Source organism: Panulirus ornatus, chromosome 37, assembly GCF_036320965.1.
Source record: "Panulirus ornatus isolate Po-2019 chromosome 37, ASM3632096v1, whole genome shotgun sequence".
Lineage (NCBI taxonomy): Eukaryota > Metazoa > Arthropoda > Malacostraca > Decapoda > Palinuridae > Panulirus > Panulirus ornatus.
In genome coordinates, this window is record NC_092260.1 from 8870707 (window position 1) to 8895247 (window position 24541).

General features: G+C 41.3%; 1 protein-coding gene across 1 annotated transcript in view; it reads left to right on the forward strand.

Annotated features, from left to right (window-relative positions):
• Positions 1 to 24541, forward strand: part of PolA1 (DNA polymerase alpha catalytic subunit) — a 436605-nt gene that overhangs the window by 285710 nt on the left and 126354 nt on the right. The window contains exon 20 of the mRNA XM_071683772.1: positions 9211 to 9350. Within this exon, the coding sequence (XP_071539873.1) occupies positions 9211 to 9350 (140 nt within the window). The remainder of the gene's footprint in view (positions 1 to 9210; positions 9351 to 24541) is intronic.

Sequence of the window (24541 nt, forward strand, 5' to 3'; positions counted from 1 at the left end):
CCTCCAACTCTGACACATATATCCTCTTGGTCAGTCTTTCCTCACTCATTCTCTCCATGTGACCAAACCATTTCAAAACACCATCTTCTGCTCCCTCAACCACACTCTTTTTATCACCACACATCTCTCTTACCCTATTATTACTTACTCGATCAAACCACCTCACACCACATACTGTCCTCAAATGTCTCATTTCCAGCACATCCACCCTCCTCTGCACAACTCTATCCATGGCCAATGCCTCACAACCATATAACATTGTTGGAACCACTATTCCTTCAAACATACCCATTTTTGCTTTTCGATATAATGTTCTTGACTTCCACACATTCTTCAACGCTCCCAGAACTTTCGCCCCCTCCTCCACCCTATGATTCACTTCTGCTTCCATGGTTCCATCCACTGCCAAATCCACTCCCAGATATCTAAAGCACTTCACTCCCTCCAGTTTTTCTCCATTCGAACTTACCTCCCAATTGACTTGTCCCTCAACCCTACTGTACCTAATAAGCTTGCTCTTATTCACATTTACTCTCAGCTTTCTTCTTTCACACACTTTACCAAATTCAGTCACCAGCTTCTGCAGTTTCTTACATGAATCAGCCACCAGCGCTGTATCATCAGCGAACAACAACTGACTCACTTCCCAAGCCCTCTCATCCACAACAGACTGCATACTTGCCCCTTTCCAAAACTCTTGCATTCACCTCCCTAACAACCCCATCTATAAACAAACAACCATGGAGACATCACGCACCCATGCCGCAAACCAACATTCACTGAGAACCAATAACTTTCCTCTCTTCCTACACGTACACATGCCTTACATCCTCGATAAAACCTTTTCACTGCTTCTAACAACTTGCCTCCCACACCATATATTCTTAGTACCTTCCAGAGAGCATCTCTATCAACTCTATCGTATGCCTTCTTCAGATCCATAAGTGCTACATACAAATCCATTTGCTTTTCTACGTATTTCTCACATACATTTTTCAAAGCAAACACCTGATTCACACATCCTCTACCACTTCTGAAATCACACTGCTCTTCCCCAGTCTGATACTCTATACATGCCTTCACCCTCTCAATCAATACCCTCTCATATAATTTACCAGGAATACTCAACAAATTCATACCTCTGTAATTTGAGCACTCACTTTTATCCCCTTTGTACAATGGCACTATTCAAGCATTCCACCAATCCTCAGGCACCTCTCCATACATCAAATAACCTTACCAACCCGTCAACAATACAGTCACCCCCTTTTTTCATAAATTCCACTGCAATACCATCCAAACCCGCTGTCTTCCCGGCTTTCATCTTCCGCAAAGCTTTTACTACCTCCTCTCTGTTTACCAAATCATTCTTCCTAACCCTCTCACTTTGCACACCACCTTGACCAAAACACCCTATATCTGCCACTCTATCACAAAACACATTCAACAAACCTTCAAAAAACTCACTCCATCTCCTTCTCACATCACCACTACTTGTTATCACCTCCCCATTAGCCCCCTTCACTGAAGTTCCCATTTGTTCCCTTGTCTTACGCACTTTATCTACCTCCTTCCAAAACATCCTTTTATTCTCCTTAAAATTTAATGATACTCTCTCACCCCAACTCTCATTTGCCCACTTTTTCATCTCTTGCACATTTCTCTTGACCTCCTGCCTCTTTCTTTTATACATCTCCCACTCATTTGCATTATTTCCCTGCAAAAATCATCCAAATGCCTCTCTCTTCTCTTTCACTCATAATCTTACTTCTTCATCCCACCACTCACTCCCCTTTCTAATATGCCCCCCTCCCACGCTTCTCATGCCACAAGCATCTTTTGCGCAAGCCATCACTACTGCCCTAAATACATCCCATTCCTCCCCCATTCCCCTTACCTCCTTTCTTCTCACGTTTTCCCATTCTGTACTCAGTCTCTCCTGGTACTTCCTCACACAAGTCTCCTTCCCAAGCTCACTTACTCTCACCACTCCTTTCACACCAAAATTCTCTCTTCTTTTCTGAAAACCTCTACAAATCTTCATCTTTGCCTGCACAAGATAATGATCAGACATCCCTCCAGTTGCACCTCTCAGCACATTAACATCCAAAAGTCTCTCTTTCCCGCACCTAGCAATTAACACGTAACCCAATAATGCTCTCTGGACATCTCTCCTACTTACATACATATACTTATGTATATCTCTCTTTTTAAACCAGGTATTCCTAATCACCAGTCCTTTTTAGCACATAAATCTACAAGCTCTTCACCATTTCCATTTACAACACTGAACACCCCATGTGCACCACTTATTCCCTCATATATATTTTTATTTTTTTTATTTTGCTTTGTCGCTGTCTCCTGCGTTTGCGAGGTAGCGCAAGGAAACAGACGAAAGAAATGGCCCAACCCACCCCCATACACATGTATATATATACACGTCCACACACGCAAGTATACATACCTATACATCTCAATGTACCCATATATATACACACACAGACACATACATATATACCCATGCACACAATTCACACTGTCTGCCTTTATTCATTCCCATCGCCACCTCACAACACATGGAATACCATCCCCCTCCCCCCTCATGTGTGCGAGGTAGCACTAGGAAAAGATAACAAAGGCCCCATTCGTTCACACTCAGTCTCTAGCTGTCATGCAATAATGCCCGAAACCACAGCTCCCTCTCCACATCCAGGCCCCACATAACTTTCCATGGTTTACCCCAGACGCTTCACATGCCCTGATTCAATGCACTGACAGCACGTCAACCCCGGTATACCACATCGATCCAATTCACTCTATTCCTTGCCCTCTTTTCACCCTCCTGCATGTTCAGGCCCCGATCACACAAAATCTTTTTCACTCCATCTTTCCACCTCCAATTTGGTCTCCCACTTCTCCTCGTTCCCTCCACCTTCGACACATATATCCTCTTGGTCAATCTTTCCTCACTCATTCTCTCCATGTGCCCAAACCATTTCAAAACACCCTCTTCTGCTCTCTCAACCACGCTCTTTTTATTTCCACACATCTGTCTTACCTTTACGTTACTTACTCGATCAAACCACCTCACACCACACATTGTCCTCAAACATCTCATTTCCAGCACATCCACCCTCCTGCGCACAACTTTATCCATAGCCCACGCCTCGCAACCATACAACATTGTTGGAATCACTATTCCTTCAAACATACCCATTTTTGCTTTCCGAGATAATGTTCTTGACTTCCACACATTCTTCAAGGCTCCCAGGATTTTCGCCCCCTCCCCCACCCTATGATTCACTTCCGCTTCCATGGTTCCATCTACTGCCAGATCCACTCCCAGATATCTAAAACACTTTACATCCTCCAGTTTTTCTCCATTCAAACTTACCTCCCAATTGACTTGACCCACAACTCTACTGTACCTAATAACCTTGCTCTTATTCACATTTACTCTTAACTTTCTCCTTTCACACACTTTACCAAACTCAAACACCAGCTTCTGCAGTTTCTCTCATGAATCAGCCACCAGCTCTGTATCATCAGCGAACAACAACTGACTCACTTCCCAAGCTTTCTCATCCACAACAGACTTCATACTTGCCCCTCTTTCCAAAACTTGCATTCACCTCCCTAACAACCCCATCCATAAACAAATTAAACAACCATGGAGACATCACACACCCCTGCCGCAAACCTACATTCACTGAGAAGCAATCACTTTCCTCTCTTCCTACACATACACATACCTTACATCCTCGATAAAAACTTTTCACTGCTTCTAACAACTTACCTCCCACACCATATATTCTTAATGCCTTCCACAGAGCATCTCTATCAACTCTTATCATATGCCTTCTCCAGATCCATAAGTGCTACATACAAATCCATTTGCTTTTCTAAGTATTTCTCACATACATTCTTCAAAGCAAAGACCTGATCCACCCATCCTCGACCACTTCTGAAACCACACTGCTCTTCCCCAATCTGATGCTCTGTACATGCCTTCACCCTCTCAATTAATACCCTCCCATATAATTTACCAGGAATACTCAACAAACTTATACCTCTGTAATTTGAGCACTCACTCTTATCCCCTTTGCCTTTGTACAATGGCACTATGCACGCATTCCGCCAATCCTCAGGCACCTCACCATGAGTCATACATACATTAAATAACCTTACCAACCAGTCAACAATACAATCACCCCCTTTTTTAATAAATTCCACTGCAATACCAACCAAACCTGCTGCCTTGCCGGCTTTCATCTTCTGCAAAGCTTTTACTACCTCTTCTCTGTTTACCAAATCATTTTCCCTAACCCTCTCACTTTGCACACCACCTCGACCAAAACACCCTGTATCTGCCACTCTATCATCAAACACATTCAACAAACCTTCAAAATACTCACTCCATCTCCTTCTCACATCATTACTACTTGTTATCACCTCCCCGTTTGCGCCCTTCACTGAAGTTCCCATTTGCTCCCTTGTCTTACGCACTTTATTTACCTCCTTCCAGAACATTTTTTATTCTCCCTAAAATTTAATGATACTCTTTCACCCCAACTCTCATTTGTCCTCTTTTTCACCTCTTGCACCTGTCTCTTGACCTCCTGTCTCTTTCTTTTATACATCTCCCACTCAATTGCATATATATGTTTTGAGTGATCGGGGCCTGAACATGCAGGAGTGTGAAAGGCGTGCAAGGTACAGAGTGAATTGGAACGATGTGGTATACTGGGGTCGACGTGCTGTCAATGGATTGAACCAGAGCATGTGAAGCGTCTGGGTTAAACCATGGAAAGTTCTGTGGGGCCTGGATGTGGAAAGGAAGCTGTGGTTTCAGTGCATTATTACATGACAGCTAGAGATTGAGCGTGAATGAATGTTGCATTTGTTGTCTTTTCCTAGTGCTACCTCACGCACATGAGGGAGGAGGGGGTTGTTATTTCATGTGTGGCAGGGTGGCGATGGAAATGAATAAAGGCAGACTATGAATTATGTACATGTGTACATATGTATATGTCTGTTTGTGTATATATAGGTATACGTTGAGATGTATAGGTATGTATATTTGCGTGTGTTAACGTGTATGTATATACATATGTATGTGGGTGGGTTGGGCGATTCTTTCGTCTGTTTCCTTGCGCTCCCTCACTAACACGGGAGACAGCTATAAAGCAAGATAGATTAAAAATAATATAAATGTCTGTGTATGTACATATACGTATATGAATAAAGTGTATATGAACGTGCACCTTCATAGAACATACAAAGCTCCAACAGCCAGGATCGAACCTGGAACCCCTTGTGCAAGAGGCAGGCATGCTAACCGCTAGGCTAAGGGAGTGTATAATAGGAAACAACTTCGAAATACTAAGTACTCGAATACCCTTTGTCTCACAGTGGTGAGCAACAGGGTCTATCAGTTGTTTCCGAACAGAACACATAGCCAGCTGATAGCGTTTTACCGAACCTGACTGTACAACGCGGAGTTATATGAATACGAATAAAGTGTATATGAATGCGCACCTTCATAGAACATACAAAGCTCCAACAGCCAGGATCAAACCTGGGACCCCTTGTGCAAGAGGCAGGCATGCTAACCGCTAGGCTAAGGGACTGTATAATAGGAAACAACTATTCGAAATACTAAGTACTCGAATACCCTTCATCTCACAATGGTGAGCAACGGGGTCTATCGGTTGTTTCCGAACAGAACACATAGCCAGCTGATAGCATTTTACCGAACCTGACTGTACAACGCAGAGTTATATGAATACAAATAAAGTGTATATGAACACGCACCTTCATAGAACATACAAAGCTCCAACAGCCAGGATCGAACCTGGGACCCCTTGTGCAAGAGGCAGGTCCCAGGTTCGATCCTGGCTGTTGGAGCTTTGTATGTTCTATGAAGGTGCGCGTTCATATACACTTTATTCGTATTCATATAACTCCGCGTTGTACAGTCAGGTTCGGTAAAACGCTATCAGCTGGCTATGTGTTCTGTTCGGAAACAACCGATAGACCCCGTTGCTCACCATTGTCAGATGAAGGGTATTCGAGTACTTAGTATTTCGAATAGTTGTTTCCTATTATACACTCCCTTAGCCTAGCGGTTAGCATGCCTGCCTCTTGCACAAGGGGTCCCAGGTTCGATCCTGGCTGTTGGAGCTTTGTATGTTCTATGAAGGTGCGCATTCATATACACTTTATTCGTATTCATATAACTCCGTGTTGTACAGTCAGGTTCGGTAAAACGCTAACAGCTGGCTATGTGTTCTGTTCGGAAACAACCGATAGACCCCGTTGCTCACCATTGTGAGACGAAGGGTATTCGAGTACTTAGTATTTCGAATAGTTGTTTCCTATTATACAGTCCCTTAGCCTAGCGGTTAGCATGCCTGCCTCTTGCACAAGGGGTCCCAGGTTCGATCCTGGCTGTTGGAGCTTTGTATGGACATATACGTATATGTTGAAAAGTGTAGGTATGTATATGTGCGTGTGTGGACTTGTATGTACATACATGTGTATGTTTGTGGGTTGGGCTATTCTTTCATCTGTTTCCATGCGCTACATATCTAACATGGGAGACATGCGAGAAAGTATAATGAATACAAATAGATAAATTAATATTTATGATATGTCACTATTTGTTTAATCAGACTGCATAAGTTAAGTCATGTTAGAGTGTTATAAAAATAGTAAGCTGTTTCAGATATTGTCCATACATAAAACTTAGATTAGGGACATCTTTGATCAGGAATGTAACTCCTTTTATAACTTGGGTTTCAGTGACTCGTCTAACAACAGATCAGATTTCCAGACCAACTGATCTTGAGGACGTTACTCTGTCACTATATAAGGGCCAGGCATAAAGATAAAGATATTTAGTTTTTTCATGTTGCAAGCTGAAGCATCTTGTCACAAATTGAGACATCCCTTAATTCTAGATTGGCTGAAGTCAAATGTTTTAACTTGAGATCCTGGTGAAATAACATATATTATTTAATTCATAAACACGTTAGCTGAAAATATATATGAATTGAGCTTTTTACTACTGCAAAATTTGGTATATGGCATTCATCAGCTGTGTTTAGCTATATGGTTTAACATAGTTTTCTTTCATATCAGAAAATAGCGTGTGTGATGTTTACATGTAGAATGTAAGTTGATACTTTTTACAGAAACAGTACCTGAGAAATCTGAATACTTAAAAAGAAAGGAACTTGTAAATATGTAAAAAAAAAAAAAAAAAAAAAAAAAAGAAAATCTGGAATTTGTCTACATTTATTTTAGTTTAGATAGTATTTTTGTTTTTCCTGTATTGTATAGGTTTCACTTAACAAGCGATATTCATCATGGAAAATTTTTTTTGTGAATTCTCATTCAACTGAACCCATTTTCCTTTTGGGATGCAAGTTAAGAGTTGACATGATCTGGTTCAAAGAATTTATATCCAAAATCTTAATCAGAGAAGCATAGCCTTTTTTACAGGTATTTACCTTGGTTAGTGAGTCAGCCCAAACAATTCAGATACCAAAACATAACCTAAAAACAGTTGCTTGGCAATCAGGGGTGTCACCCACTTTGCTCTTTCTTTTGATTTTCTTAGCTGCTTAATATGGACACAGTTAAAGAAACTAACCCAGTAGCTCTGTAGATATCACTCATTTTTTCTCTGTATAACAGTCCCATCCATACATTCAGTTTCATCTCTAGGGTGATGGTCTTATTCTTTAACCTTGGAAGTTGTGATCATGGTATCTCTTATGCCAGGTAATTATATTCATCCTTGGAGTGGTATTCCTTGCAGTGGAAGCTGCCTTCTTGGGACTTGTTATTGTTAGGGGTTGAGTGTTGATATGATGGGGAAGAAAGCAAAATTATTGGACGTTCCTTATTGGAAACAGCAGGTCTCCAAATCACCACCAAATTGTCTAGGCACACTTAATGATCCAGTCTTGGTCAGCTTACAATTCATGTCACTCTTTAGAAATGTTGCTTGTTATATTGAGTGGACACTCATGCAGTGTGATTCTATACCCCAAAACACTAAAATCATTGAGATGAATTCATGATGTGCAGAAACTTATATAGTGAGACCTACCTTTACCCAGCACAGTGCAAGAAAAACAGAACAAGATGGATACCATTTTTATGGTGACATAACCGAGAACAAAGTTACTTGATGAGTAAGAAGTTAGGTTTTTCAGTGTGCTTTTTTATATTTATTCAGAAATAAAGAAAACTAAAAACATCTAGTAATGTCCAGGTCCCAATCATTCCAGATTTTAGATCTTGTACCTGTATATCTTAAGCAAAATCCTTTCAGTAATGTTACAAGGACATTTTTTTGTGAAAAAATATTGTAAACTAAAGTCAGTGCCATTATTGTGATGATGATGGAGAAATTTTTCTCCACATTTATCCCTGGGGATAGGGTAGAAAGAATACTTCCCACGTATTCCCTGTGTGTCGTAGAAGGCAACTAAAAGGGGAGGGAGCGGGGAGCTGGAAATCCTCCCCTCTTGTTTTTTTTTTTAATTTTCCAAAAGAAGGAACAGAGAAGGGGGCCAGGTGAGGATGTTCCCTCAGAGGCCCAGTCCTCTGCTCTTAACGCTACCTTGCTGATGCAGGAAATGGCGAATAGTTTGAAAAAAAAAAAAAAAAATCATTACAAGTACAGCATTAACTTAGATTTCAGGATTTTCATAATAATGTCCTCATAACTTAAGTAAATGGGTTCTGTTTAGTACATGTGAAGTATATTGATTAACTCCTAAACAACAGTATTTGCCTTAGAATTACATTGTGATGAAGATCGTCCATGAAACTAGATCTGCTGACAGGCAGAACACCAAAGAAAAGGAGCAGTAGAAGAGTTTTATATGTGAAGTTGGTGTGAATGTGAACTTCGGAAGTGTGTTTCAGAGTGTAGGAGTTCATGTTTCATTTACACACTGAATGTGGTTGAGGATGTGCATAGGTAAACTGAGAAACTTTTGCTTGATCCCTCTCATGGTATTAGGAGCTGACTGAATGATAGTAGGCAGATGTTTATATAATGTTTTATTTTGACTCTTATCCCATAAGTTTTCATGATGTCTCTTTCTGCAGATAATAGATTTTTCGTAAATGATACACTCTTTTTCTTAATACTCCTATAGTTATTTAATTTCTAAATTTTGGAAATTTCAGGAAAAGGGCGTGAAATATTGCTAAACACTCGGGATCTCGTTCAAAAGATGAACTTTGATGTAATATATGGAGACACAGATTCAATAATGATTAATACTAACTGCACTGATTATGACCAAGTCTTCAAACTAGGAAACAAAGTAAGTTATACCATATATTTTAAAGTTTTGTCATTTTAGACCACATATTGCTGTGTAGATATGACCATTACTAAGGTGGGTAAAGGTGAGCAGGCATAAAAAAGAAAGCAAGAAAAAAAGAATGTATTGATATGTGGATGATTGAAACTGGGGTTCAGCAAGTATTACTGGATTATGTGTTAATTGACAGGCATGCAGAAGTGGAGTCAATGGATATGAATTTGGTGAGGGGCAGCAGCTGAGTGTCTGATCATATCATGGTGGATGAGAGTGTGAATGTTTGTAGTTGCATTAAGGGGAGAGAAAATGACATTTATGAAAGAAGTGAGCATGGAAAAAAGAGCTGTGTGCAATGATACCAAGTGAGAGTGAATGAAGAGTAGCATAGGATAAGAATAAATGAAACAAGTGGAGTGGAAGGTATTTAGGGAAGTGCTGCTTACCAACACAGTTGAAGTGTGGCAGGTAAACATATCAGAAAGTGTAGTGACTGGTGGAATGAGGGAGTTAAACTGCTAGAGAATGAGGGAAGGGAGATGTATAGATAGTGGCAGCAAAGAAGGAATACCTGCCTACACATGAGTACATGTAGCCACAATTAAATTTTAGACATAATGCAGGGTGTGAAGTACACTCCCTGCATGTAGAATATTTTTTCAGTTACCACCTGCATCACAGTCTGTTCTTAGCTCCTCTGAGACTGATTTCAATCATGTGTCAAGTATTCTTTTAATTGTTGCTGTATATTGAACTGTCATTTTAGCTTTCTGGTTGGGCAGTCACATATTTTTGTCTAATTTGATTTTGGAGTTTCATGGTATTCTTGAAGACTTGATAAACTGCATCTTCCTTGTTGAGAGATTTTCGTGTTTAAGACATTTTGTTTTATACCTTCAGTTTGTTACCATTTGGAAATTTTCACATATCTTTTTCTTCTCTCAAGAGTATATATTTGCAGTTCTTTCAGCCTTTCATGGTAGTTCATGTGTTCCATCCCTTTGATTTTGCTGATGCAACACTTTTGAATTTTCTCTAATATGTTTATTTATACTAGTTTCATTGGTGACCATACAACAAAACAGTTATCACTTTTGCTTATATATACATTGAACATCATTATTAGTAGGTTTTTGTCTCTTGTGGAGAAAGTTCTGAGAATGATACCACTTTTCACTTGATTTGATAGTTATATTCTCAGTATGGTCTCAGATATGTAGTTTCTCTTATGATGACACCCATAATCTTATCTATTTGGTCTACTTTCACTGTTAGGCCTATATAAAGTAACTTACATGCTCAGATTTTCTTTTTCCTTGTATGCATGTGTACTTATCCCATATTGAGTGAAGTAACCTCAAGAACAGATGACTGAGCCTTATAGGAAAACTACTTGACTCCTTGCTCTGTCCCTTCTTTTGGAAAGTAATACTGGAGGGAAGGTTTTCTATCCCCTACTCCTTCCCCTTTTAGTCACCCTTTATGACACATAGCTGTCAATATGCTTATAATGAATAGTTTTGATATAAACATGTCCACAAAAACACTTTTCTACTACAAAAATAAGCTTGCCCCTCACGCTCACAATACCACAAGAATAAACAAAAAAGTTACACTTACCTTTTAGTACTTTGTCATCTCTCTTTTGGCTTTGATTTCCATTTGCAGATGTCTGGGCATGGAACTGGCAAGGTTCCTGAAGTAATCTAGATGTATAATTTGGGTCCAAAGGGTCTTGATATCCTGAATGAGGTGAGGCACTCTTGTTCCAGCAGTTTTTAATTATGTTAAGGTCTGGGGAGTTCCCAGGCCACTTCAGTAGTTGAGTATTTATCTCTGATAACCAGTTCATCACATTTCTAGCCATCTGACAAAGGTTACAGGAAGAGGGAAAGGTGGAAAAAGGAATGCACAGAATAAGAAAGCATAAAGTGTATTTGTCCTCCAAATTTTTTCTTTTAATAATGGCAAAATGAAACCAGGGTGCACTGTTCAGCACAAGTTATCACACCCATAAACCTCATAAAAAGGAAGAAGATGGTTCTCCAGACCCTTAATGTACGATTCTCCATTTATTATAGTGCTTGTAGGGAAGAAGTACAACCCTCCCCTACCCATTGCACCACTAAAGCAACCACAGATTATTACACTATTTGGGTGTTTCACCATCTCTCTGAAACAAAAGTCATACCGACTGGCACCCTCCGGCCTCCTTACCCTTCACGGCCTTGACTGCACACACATGAAGGATCTTCATAGGAAAATTTCACCTTGCTCCTCTGTTGCTCACTCCATTCCTTGTATTTCTTTGCAAATGCAGGGTGTTTGTGTTTCAATTTTTTCATAGCAGGGGTTTGGCAGCTTGCTTGGGGAGGAAATGTGAAGGTCCTTTTGCATGCATTGTTGACCTCTATTGCTTACTCCATTCCTTGTATTTCTTTGCAAATGAAGGTTGTTTGTGTTTCAGTTCCTTCATAGCAGGGGTTTGGCAGCTTGCTTGGGGAGGGAATGTGAAGGTCCTTTTGCATGCATTGTTGACGTGTTCTTTGAGAGACATTTCCTGAAAGTTTGGATGGCTTTTCTTAAGGCTGGTTGCTAAAATGCAGGTTACTTCAATACTTCTTATCTTAGGAGGTTATCTATAGATTTAAAAGTCTTCCTTAGGTTACCAGGGTGATGGGATGATATTGTCAGAGGCCACGAGCTCTGGCACGCATCTGCCTGATTGTGTATTCTGGGTGCCCAGTGTGCCTGAAAATCCCACTTGTACCCACATTTTCTTGCTTCTTAGCAAGAAATTAGGCTCTCTCCTTCTTAGAAAGGTAAGAGCTAATAGTCGTGAAGCACAGGTGGAACAAATACAGTGCTCAGAACTGAATTTCCCAAAATGAAGTGGTAGTCTGAAGTAAAGAAATAAAATCCTTCTGTAGAGATAGCTGGAAGCAGTTTGCTGGACTCACACCATTAGAAACACTAGTCCCAGTGACCAGATGTACAATGATTTCACCTTGAAAGTGTCATATGCTCACTTACTATCTATATCTCCGACCTTCATTCCCTTTGGGAATCCCTCAAGAGGGTGGCCACGGCAAGAGTCTCCATAACTGTTGAAATCCAGTGCTGCATTTTTGGCTTTAGCATGTCACCTTTAACAGACTAATAGCAGAGGGCAACTCTAGGGCAGTGTTTTCAGAGGCTTCATATGCTTTTACCTGCAATTAACCCTAATTGTATATCGCCTTTGAAAACACATGGGTTGGACAAGGTTTTTTTGTGGACACTGTAAATAGTCGTCCTATGTAATTAATTTTCTGTTTGTACTGAATGAGGAGAGAGTATCTTACTCATTGGATCCCATTTCATGAATGTTCTTCACTATCATACAACTTCTTAGATTTATATATGCTCTCAGCATTAACCATATTAAAAGTCATTTTATTCCAGTCACCCACCCCTCATCCTATAAAATTATTCTAAATACACCTTTTTTGATTAGTTCTTGCTCAGTTTTATGCTGTTTCCTCTTATTATCTTATTGATACATCTTTCGAACTGTTCACTGTGTACATCATTGTTCTGTTTTAAAAACTTAAAGGTTGTAATTAGATCACCCCTCACTCTTCTCTCCAAGATGGGTAGATTTGAAACCTATTGGGAGTATAGCCTTTTCCTGTAGCACAGCTCTCTCATTTCTGGTACCATCCTTGTTGTTCTCCTCTGGACCATTTCCATTAGTTCTTTGTGCTTCTTTACATGCATCAAGTAATCACACTGAGAAGCATAGTGCAGTCTTGGCCTTAAGCATAACATGAACAGCTTGCTGATTGATTCCTTATCCTTGCTTTTCAATGCTATTTTAGTATTTTGTATTCCTGACCATGAAGCATTCACAGGGCATCCAGGGTCAAGTGCATGGGTTCGAATCCTGGTTGAGCAGTCAATCCACAATCAACACAGTTGTTTATCTGCCCTTAGGGACAGGTTGATAAGATGGGTTCCTAGCTCAGGGAGGTGGGCAGATTAGAGAGGGTAGTGAGTGGTTGGATGAAGAAGTAAAGTTGTTAGTGAAAGAGAAAAGAGAGGCATTTGGACAAGACTTGCAAGGAAGGATTGCAAATGACTAGATGTATAAAAGAAAGCAGCAGAAGGTCAAGAGGAAGGTGCAAGAGTTGATAAGGAAGGCGATGAGAGTTTGTGTGAGAGAGTATCATTAAACTTTAGGGAGAATAAAAAGATGTTATGGAAGGAGGTAAATAACAGGCATAAGAAAAGAGAACAAATGGGAACATCGGTGAAGGGAGCAAGGAATCACTGACATTAATGAAATGAGAAGATGGAGTGTGCGATTTGAAGGTTTGTTGAATGTGTTTGATGAAAGAGTGGCAGATTTAGGATGTTTTGGTCAGGGTGGTGTGCAAAGCGAGAAGGTCAGGGAGAATGGTATAGTTAAGAGATAAGAGGTAGTTAAAGCTTTGCGGAAGATGAAATCTGGCATGATGGCGGGTTTGGATGGTATTGCAGTAGAATTCATTAAGAAAGAGGGTGACTGTATTGTTGACTGGTTAGTAAAAATATTCAATGTATGTATGGAACATGGTGAAGTGCTTGAGGATTGACGGAATGCATGCACAGTGCCATTGTACAAAGGCAAAGGGGATGAAGGTGAATGCTCAAACTACAGAGGCATAAGTTTGTTAATTATTCCATGGAAATTATATGGGAGGGTATTGATTGAGAGGGTGAAGGCATGTACAGAGTGTCAGACCGGAGAAGAGCAGTGTTGTTTCAGAAGTGGTAGAAGATGTGTGGATCAGGTGTTTTGAAGAATGTGTGTGAGAAATGATTAGAAAAACAGATGGATCTGTATGTAGCATTTATGGATCTGGAGTAGGTATATGAAAGGATTGATAGAGATGCTTTGTGGAAGGTTTTAAAGAGTATATGGTGTGGGAGGTAAGCTGCTAGAAGCAGTGAAAAGTTTTTACCTAGGATGTAAGGCATGTGTATGAGAAGGAAGAGAGGAGAGTGATTGGTTTCCAATGAAGGTTGGTCTGCATCAGGGGGGTGTGATGTCACCATGGTTGTTTAATATGTATGTGGATGGGGTGGTTAGGGAGATAAATGCAAGAGTTTCAGAGAGAGGGGCAAGTATGCAGTCTGTTGGGGATGAGAGGGCCTGAGAAGTGAGTCAGTTGTTCTCCAATGATAGTTTTGGTGGTTGATTCAAGTGAGAAACTCCAGAAGTTGGTGACTGGGTTTGGAAAAGTGTGTGAAAGGAGAAATTTGAGAGTAAATGTGAATAAGAAGAACAAGGCTATTAGGTTTAGTAGGGTAGAGAGACAAGTTAATTTGGATGTAAGTTTGAATGGAGAAAAATTGGAGGAAGTGAAGTGTTTTAGATATCTGGGAGTGAACTAACAGTGAATGGAACCATGGAAGCAGAAATGAGTCACAGGGTGGGAGAGGGGGCAAAGGTTCTGGGAGTGATGAAGGATGTGTGGAAGGAGAGAATGTCATCTCAGAGAGAAAAAATGGGTGTTTGAAGGAATAGTAGTTACAACAATGTCATATTGTTGTGAGACATGGGCTATAGATAGGGTGTATGGAGGAGGGTGGATGTATTGAAAATGAAATGTTTGAGGACAGTATGTAGTGTGAGGTGGTTTGATCGAGTAAGTATTGAAAGGTAAGAGAGATGTGTGAAAATGTAAAGAGCATGGTTGAGAGAGCAGAAGAGCATGTGTTTGGATGTATGGAGAGAATGAATGAGAAAAGATTGACAAAGAGGATATATGTGTCAGATGTGGAGGGAACAAGGAGAAGCAGGAGGCCAAATTGGAAGTGGAAGGATGGAATGAAAAAGATTTTGAGTGATCAGGGCCTGACCATACGGGAGGGTGAAAGGTGTGCAAGAATTAGAGTGAATTGGAACAGTGTCGTATACCAGGGTCGATGTGCTGTCAATGGACTGAACCAGGGCATATGAAAGATCTGGGGTAAACCATGGAAAGGTCTGTGGGGCCTGGATGTGGATAGGGAGCTGTAGTTTTGGTGCATTACACATGACAGCTAGAGACTGAGTTTGAACAAAAGTAGCCATTTTTTTCTGTTTTCCTGGTGCTACCTCACTGAAGCAGGGGGTAGTGATGCTGTTTCTTGTTGGGCAAGGTAGCACCAGGAATTAATGAAGGCAAACAAGTATGAATGTGTACATTTGTTTGTATGTTTATGTCTTTGTTTCCTTTCATACATATTCGCCATTTCCCGCATTAGCAAGGTAGCATTAAGATCAGAGGACTGAGCCTTAGAGGGAATATCCTCACTTGTCCCCTTTCTCTGTTCCTTCTTTTGGAAAATTAAAAATGGGAGGGGAGGATTTCCAGCCCGCCCACTCCCTCCCCTTTTAGTCGCCTTCTATGACATGCAGGGAATACATGGGAAGTATTCTTTCTCCCCTGTCCCCAGGAATATGTTTTTTTTATGTGTACATATATGTATATATTGTTTTTTTTTTTTTTTTTTTTTTTTTTTTTTTTTTTTTTTTCTCCCGCGTTTGCGAGGTAGCGCAAGGAAACAGACGAAAGAAATGGCCCAACCCACCCCCATACACATGTATATACATACACGTCCACACACGCAAATATACATACCTCCACAGCTTTCCATGGTTTACCCCAGACGCTTCACATGCCCTGATTCAATCCACTGACAGCATGTCAACCCCGGTATACCACATTGATCCAATTCACTCTATTCCTTACCCTCCTTTCACCCTCCTGCATGTTCAGGCCCCGATCACTAAAAATCTTTTTCACTCCATCTTTCCACCTCCAATTTGGTCTCCCACTTCTCCTCGTTCCCTCCACCTCCAACACATATATCCTCTTGGTCAATCTTTCCTCTCTCATTCTCTCCATGTGCCCAAACCATTTCAAAACACCCTCTTCTGCTCTCTCAACCACGCTCTTTTTATTTCCATACATCTCTCTTACCCTTACGTTACTTACTCGATCAAACCACCTCACACCACACATTGTCCTCAGACATCTCATTTCCAGCACATCCACCCTCCTGCGCACAACTCTATCCATAGCCCACGCCTCGCAACCATATAACATTGTTGGAACCACTATTCCTTCAAACATACCCATTTTTGCTTTCCGAGATAATGTTCTCGACTTCCACACATTCTTCAAGGCTCCCAGGATTTTCGCCCCCTCCCCCACCCTATGATCCACTTCCGCTTCCATGGTTCCATCCACTGCCAGATCCACTCCCAGATATCTAAAACACTACTTCCTCCAGTTTTTCTCCATTCAAACTTACCTCCCAATTGACTTGACCCTCAACCCTACTGTACCTAATAACCTTGCTCTTATTCACATTTACTCTTAACTTTCTTCTTTCACACACTTTACCAAACTCAGTCACCAGCTTCTGCAGTTTCTCACATGAATCAGCCACAAGCGCTGTATCATCAGCAAACAACAGCTGACTCACTTCCCAAGCTCTCTCATCCCCAACAGACTTCATACTTGCCCCTCTTTCCAAAACTCTTGCATTCACCTCCCTAACAGCCCCATCCATAAACAAATTAAACAACCATGGAGACATCACACACCCCTGCCTGCAAACCTACATTCACTGAGAACCAATCACTTTCCTCTCTTCCTACACGTACACATGCCTTACATCCTCGATAAAAACTTTTCACTGCTTCTAACAACTTGCCTCCCACACCATATATTCTTAATACCTTGATATTTAGATGTATGAATATGTGCATGTATGAGTGTTTATGTATACATATGTGTATATGAGTGGATGGGCTATTCTTCATCTGTTTCCTGGTGCTACCTCCTGATGCAGGAAATAGCGATTAAGTATAATGAAAATAAATGAATAGGTGTATTTGAGTGGACAGGCCATTCTTTGTCTCTTTCCTGGTGCTACATTGCTGATGCAGGAAACGGTGATCATGTATATTTATATTGTTTATTTTGCTATACTTTGTTGCTCTCTCTCCCACGTTAGCGAGGTAGCACAAGGAAACAGATGAAAGAATGGCCCAATCCACCCACATACACATGTATATACATACACATCTACACACGCACATATACATGCCTATACATTTCAACGTATACATACATATACATACACAGATATATGAACATATACATAATTCATACTTGCTGCCTTTATTCATTCCCGTCGCCACCCCACCACACAAAATGACAACCCCCTCCCCCAGCATGCACATGAGGTAGCACTAGGAAAAGACAACAAAGGCCACATTCATTCACACTCAGTCTCTAGCTGTCATGTATAATGCACCAAAACCACAGCCCCCCCCCCCCCCCCCAAACACACACACACACACACACACACACACACACACACACACACACACACACACACACACACACACACACACACATACACACAAAACTTTCCATGGTTTACCCCAGATGCTTCACATGCCTTGATTCAATCCATTGACAGCATGTCGACCCCTGTATACCACATCATTCCAATTCACTCTATTCCTTGCACACCTTTCACCCTCCTGCATGTTCAGGCCCCGATTGCTCAAAATCTTTTTCACTCCATCCTTCCACCTCCAGTTTGGTCTCCCACTTCTACTCATTCCCTCCACCTCTGACACATATACCCTCTTTGTCAATCTTTCCTCACTCATTCTCTCCATGTGACCAAACCATTTCAAAACGCCCTCTTCTGCTCTCTCAACCACACTCTTTTCGTTACCACACATCTCTCTTACCCTATTATTACTTACTTGATCAAACCACCTTGCACCACATATTGTCCTCAAACACTTCATTTCCAACACATCCACTGTCCTCCGCACAACTCTATCTATAGCCTACGCCTCGCAACCATATAACATTGTTGGAACCACTTTTCCTTCAAACATAACCATTTTTGCTTTCTGAGGTAATGTTTTTGCCTTTCACACATTTTTCAATGCTCCCAGAACTTTCGCGCCCCTCCCCCACCCTGTGACTCACTTCTGCTTCCATGGTTCCATCCATTGCCAAATCCACTCCCAGATATCTAAAACACTTCACTTCCTCCAGTTTTTCTCCACTCAAACTTACCTCCCAATTGACTTGTCCCTCAACCCTACTGTACTTAATAACCTTGCTCTTATTCACATTTACGCTCAGCTTTCTTCTTTCACACACTTTACCATACTCAGTCACCAACTTCTGCAGTTTCTCACCCAAATCAGCCACCAGCGCTGTATCATCAGCGAACAACATCTGACTCACTTATCAAGCCCTCTCATCCACAACAGACTGCATACTTGCCCCTCTCTCCAAAACTCTTGCATTCACCCCCCTAACAACCCCATCCATAAGCAAATTAAACAACCATGGAGACATCATGCACCCCTGCTGCAAACTGGCATTCACTGAGAACCAATCACTTTCCTCTCTTCCTACTCATACACATGCCTTACACCCTCGATAAAAACTTTTCACTGCTTCTAGCAACTTGCCTCCCACACCATATACCCCTAATACCTTCCACAGAACATCTCTATCAGCTCTATCATATGCCTTCTCCAGATCCATAAATGCTACATACAAATTCATTTGCTTTTCTAAGTATTTCTCACATACATTCTTCAAAGCAAACACCTGATCCACATATCATCTACCACTTCTGAAACCACACTGCTCTTCCCCAATCTGATGCTCTGTACATGCCTTCACCCTCTCAATCAATACCCTCCCATATAGTTTCCCAGGAATACTCAACAAACTTATACCTCTGTAATTTGAAGACTCACCTTTATCCCCTTTGCCTTTCTACAATGGCAATATTCATGCATTCTGTCAATCCTTAGGCACCTCACTATAAGCCATACATATATTGAATATCCTTACCAACCAGTGAACAACACAGTCACCCCCTTTTTGATAAATTCCACTGCAGAACCATCCAAACCTGCTGCCTTGTTGGCTTTCATCTTCTGCAAAGCTTTAACTACCTCTTCTCTGTTTACCAAATCATTCCTTCTAACCCTCTCACTTTGCACACCACATCGACCAAAATGCCCTATATCTGCCACTCTATCACCTAAAACATTCCACAAACCTTCAAAATACTCACTCCATCTTCTCACATCACCACTACTTGTTATTACCTCCCCATTATCCCCCTCAACCAATTTTCCCATTTGTTCTCTTGTCTTACATACATTATTTACCTCCTTCCAAAACATCTTTTTATTCTCCCAAAAATTTAATGATACTCTCTCATCCGAACTCTCATTTGCCCTCTTTTTCACCTCTTGCACCTTTCTCTTGACCTCCTGCCTCTTTCTTTTATACATCTCCCAGTCATTTGCATTATTTCCCTGCAAAAATCATCCAAATGCATCTCTTTCTTCTCTTTCACTAATAATCTTACTTCTTCATCCCACCACTCACTCCCCTTTCTAATCTGCCCACCTCCCACGCTTCTCATGCTACAAGCATCTTTTGCGCAAGCCATCACTGCTTCCCTAAATACATTCCATTCCTCCCCCGCTCCCCTTACCTCCTTTGTTCTCACCTTTTTTCATTCTGCACTCAGTCTCTCTTGGTACTTCCTCACACAAGTCTTCTTTCCAAGCTCACTTACTCTTACCACTCTCTTCACTCCAACATCCTCTCCTCTTTTCTGAAAACCTTTACAAATCCTCACTGCCTGCACATGATAATGATCAGACATCTCTCCAGTTGCACCTCTCAGCACATTAACATCCAAAAGTCTCTCCTTCACATGCCTATCAATTAACACGTAAACCAATAACGCTCTCTGGCCATCTCTCCTACTTGCATATGTATACTTATGTATATCTCTCTTTTTAAACCAGGTATTTCCAATTACCAGTCCTTTTTCAGCACACAAATCTACAAGCTCTTCACCATTTCCATTTACAACACTGAACACCCCATGTTCACCAGTTATTCCCTCAACTGCCACATTACTCACCTCTGCATTCAAATCACCCATCACTGTAACCCAGTCTCGTGCATCCAGACTACTAACACACTCACTCAGCTGCTCCCAAAACACTTACCTCTCATGATCTTTCTTCTCATGCCCAGGTGCATAGGCACCAATAATCACCCATCTCTCTCCATCCACTTTTAGTTTTACCCATATCAATCTAGAGTTTACTTTATTGCACTCTATCACATACTTCCAACACTCCTGTTTCAGGAGTAGTGTTACTCCTTCCCTTGCTCTTGTCCTCTCACCAACCCCTGACTATATTCCCAAAACGGTCCCTTATTCCCAAAATGTTCCCAAACCACTCTTCCCCTTCACCCTTGAGCTTCATTTCACTCAATAGCCAAAACATCCAGGTTCCTTTCCTCAAACATGCTACCTATCTCTCCTTTTTTCTCATCTTGGTTACATCCACACACATTTACACACCCCAATCTGAGCCTTCAAGGAAGATATATATTTTTTTTCTTCACACATTCGCTGTTTCCTGCATTACTGAGGTAGCGCTAAGAACAGAAGACTGTGCCTTAGAGGGAATATACTCGCTTTTCCGTGCCAGCGAGGTATTGCCAGGAAACAGATGAAGAATGGCCCATCCTCTCATATACACATATATTCGCATAAACGCTTACATACGCACATATACATACATATGCATATCAACATAGACACACATATACATACATATATGCAGACATTACATACATACACATGTACATATTCATGCTTGCCTTCATCCATTCCTGTCGCTATCCCGGTCCGCAGGAAAACTGCATTGCTATCCCCTGCTTCAGCAAGTTAGCACCATGAAAACAGACAAAAAAAAAGAAAAAAAGGCCACATTTGTTCACACTCATACATATTTTCCATTTCCCACAGTAGCAGGGTAGCTTTAAGAACAGAGGTCTGAGCCTAAGAGATGACCTTGATTAGAGCCTCTGCACACTGTGCCATCTCAGCTAAGATTAATGAAATAAGAAGGCTGGCCTTAAACCTAGCTTAGTAAAGATAAGGGTATTGTGAAGGTGAGGATGTAATGAAAAAGATTATAGTGGACACAGAAAGATTGTTATCCCTGGGATAGGGGAGAAAGAATACTTCGCACACATTCCTCACGTGTCGTAGAAGGTGACTAAAGGGGACGGGAGCGGGGGGGCTAGAAACCCTTCCCTCGTATTTTAACTTTCTGAAAGGGGAAACAGAAGAAGGAGTCACGCGAGGAGTGCTCATCCTCCTCGAAGGCTCAGATTGGGGTGTCTAAATGTGTGTGGATGTAACCAAGATGAGAAAAAAGCAGAGATAGGTAGTATGTTTGAGGAAAGGAACCTGGATGTTTTGGCTCTGAGTGAAATGAAGCACAAGGGTAAAGGGGAAGAGTGGTTTGGGAATGTCTTGGGAGTAAAGTCAGGAGTTAGTGAGAGGACAAGAGCAAGGGAAGGAGTAGCACTACTCCTGGAACAGAGATGGGTGATTATTGGTGCATATGCACCTGGGCATGAGAAGAAAAATCATGAGAGGCAAGTGTTTTGGGAACAGCTGAATGAGTGTGTTAGTGGTTTTGATGCACGAGACCGGGTTATAGTGATGGGTGATTTGAATGCAAAGGTGAGTAATGTGGTAGTTGAGGGAATAATTGGTATACATGGGGTGTTCAGTGTTGTAAATGGAAATGGTGAAGAGCTTGTAGATTTATGTGCTGAAAAAGGACTGATGATTGGGAATACCTGGTTTAAAAAGAGAGGTATACATAAGTATACGTATGTAAGTAGGAGAGGTGGTCAGAGAGCATTATTGGATTACGTGTTAATTGATAGGCGCGCGAAAGAGATACTTTTGGATGTTTATGTGCTGAGAGGTGCAACTGGAGGGATGTCTGATCATTATCTTGTGGAGGCTAAGGTGAAGATTTGTAGAGGTTTTCAGAAAAGAAGAGAGAATGTTGTGATGAAGAGAGTGGGGAGAGTAAGTGAGCTTGGGAAGGAGACTTGTGTGAGGAAGTACCAGGAGAGACTGAGTACAGAATGGAAAAAGGTGAGAACAAAGGTGGTAAGGGGAGTGGGGGAGGAATGGAATGTATTTAGGGAAGCAGTGATGGATTGCGCAAGATTGCTTGTGGCATGAGAAGCATGGGAGGTGGGCAGATTAGAAAGGGTAGTGAGTGGTGGGATGAAGAAGTAAGATTATTAGTGAAAGAGAAGAGAGAGGCATTTGGACGATTTGTGTAGGGAAATGATGCAAATGAGTGGGAGATGTATAAAAGAAAGAGGCAGAGGGTCAAGAGAAAAGTTCAAGAGGTGAAAAAGAGGGCAAATGAGAGTTGGGGTGAGAGTGTATCGTTAAATTTTAGGGAGAATGAAAAGATGTTTTGGAAGGAGGTAAATAAAGCGCATAAGACAAGGGAACAAATGGGAACTTCAGTGAAGGGGGCTAATGGGAAGGTGATAACAAATAGTGGTTTGTTGAATGTGTTTGATGATAGAGTGGCAAATATAGGGTGTTTTGGTCGAGGTGGTGTGCAAAGTGAGAGGGTTAGAGAAAATGATTTGGTAAACAGAGAAGAGGTAGTAAAAGCTTTGCGGAAGATGAAAGCCGGCAAGGCAGCGGGTTTGGATGGTATTGCAGTGGAATTTATTAAAAAAGGAAGCGACTGTATTGTTGACTGGTTGGTAAGGTTATTTAATGTATGTATGATTCATGGTGAGGTGCCTGAGGATTGGCGGAATGCTTGCATAGTGCCATTGTACAAAGGCAAAGGGGATAAAAGTGAGTGCTCAAATTACAGAGGTATAAGTTTGTTGAGTATTCCTGGTAAATTATACGGGAGGGTATTGATTGAGAGGGTGAAGGCATGTACAGAGTATCAGATTGGTAAGAGCAGTGTGGTTTCAGAAGTGGTAGAGGATGTGTGGATCAGGTGTTTGCTTTGAAGAATGTATGTGAGAAATACTTAGAAAAGCAAATGGATTTGTATGTAGCATTTATGGATCTGGAGAAGGCATATGATAGAGTTGATAGAGATGCTCTGTGGAAGGTATTAAGAATATATGGTGTGGGAGGCAAGTTGTTAGAAGCAGTGAAAAGTTTTTATCGAGGATGTAAGGCATGTGTACGTGTAGGAAGAGAGGAAAGTGATTGGTTCTGAGTGAATGTAGGTTTGCGGTAGGGGTGTGTGATGTCTCCATGGTTGTTTAATTTGTTTATGGATGGGGTTGTTAGGGAGGTAAATGCAAGAGTTTAAGAGTTTTGGTAAGAGGGGCAAGTATGCAGTCTGTTGTGGATGAGAGAGCTTGGGAAGTGAGTCAGTTGTTGTTTGCTGAAGATACAGCGCTGTTGGCTGATTCATGTGAGAAACTGCAGAAGCTGGTGACTGAGTTTGGTAAAGTGTGTGAAAGAAGAAAGTTGAGAGTAAATGTGGATAAGAGCAAGGTTATTAGGTACAGTAGGGTTGAGGGTCAAGTCAGTTGGGAGGTAAGTTTGAATGGAGAAAAATTGTAGGAAGTAAAGTGTTTTACATATCTGGGAGTGGATTTGGCAGCGGATGGAACCATGGAAGCGGAATTGGATCATAGGGTGGGGGAGGGGGCGAAAATTCTGGGAGCCTTGAAGAAAGTGTGGAAGTCTCGGAAAGCAAAAATGGGTATGTTTGAAGGAATAGTGGTTCCAACAGTGTTGCATGGTTGCGAATTGTGGGCTATGGATAGAGTTGTGCGGAGTAGGGTGGATGTGCTGGAAATGAGTTGTTTGAGGACAATATGTGGTGTGAGGTGGTTTGATCGAGTAAGTAATAATAGGGTAAGAGAGATGTGTGGTAATAAAAAGAGTGTGGTTGAGAGAGCAGAAGAGTGTGTTTTGAAATTGTTTGGTCACATGGAGAGAATGAGTGAGGAAAGATTGACAAAGAGGATATATGTGTCAGAGGTGGAGGGAACGAGGAGAAGTGGGAGATCAAATTGGAGGTGGAAAGATGGAGTGAAAAAGATTTTGAGTGATCGGGGCCTGAACATGCAGGAGGGTGAAAGGTGTGCAAGGAATAGAGTGAATTGGAACGATATGATATACCAGGGTGGACGTGCTGTCAGTGGATTGAACCAGGGCATGTGAAGAGTCTAGGGTAAACCATGGAAAGTTCTGTGGGGCCTGGATGTGGAAAGGGAGCTGTGGTT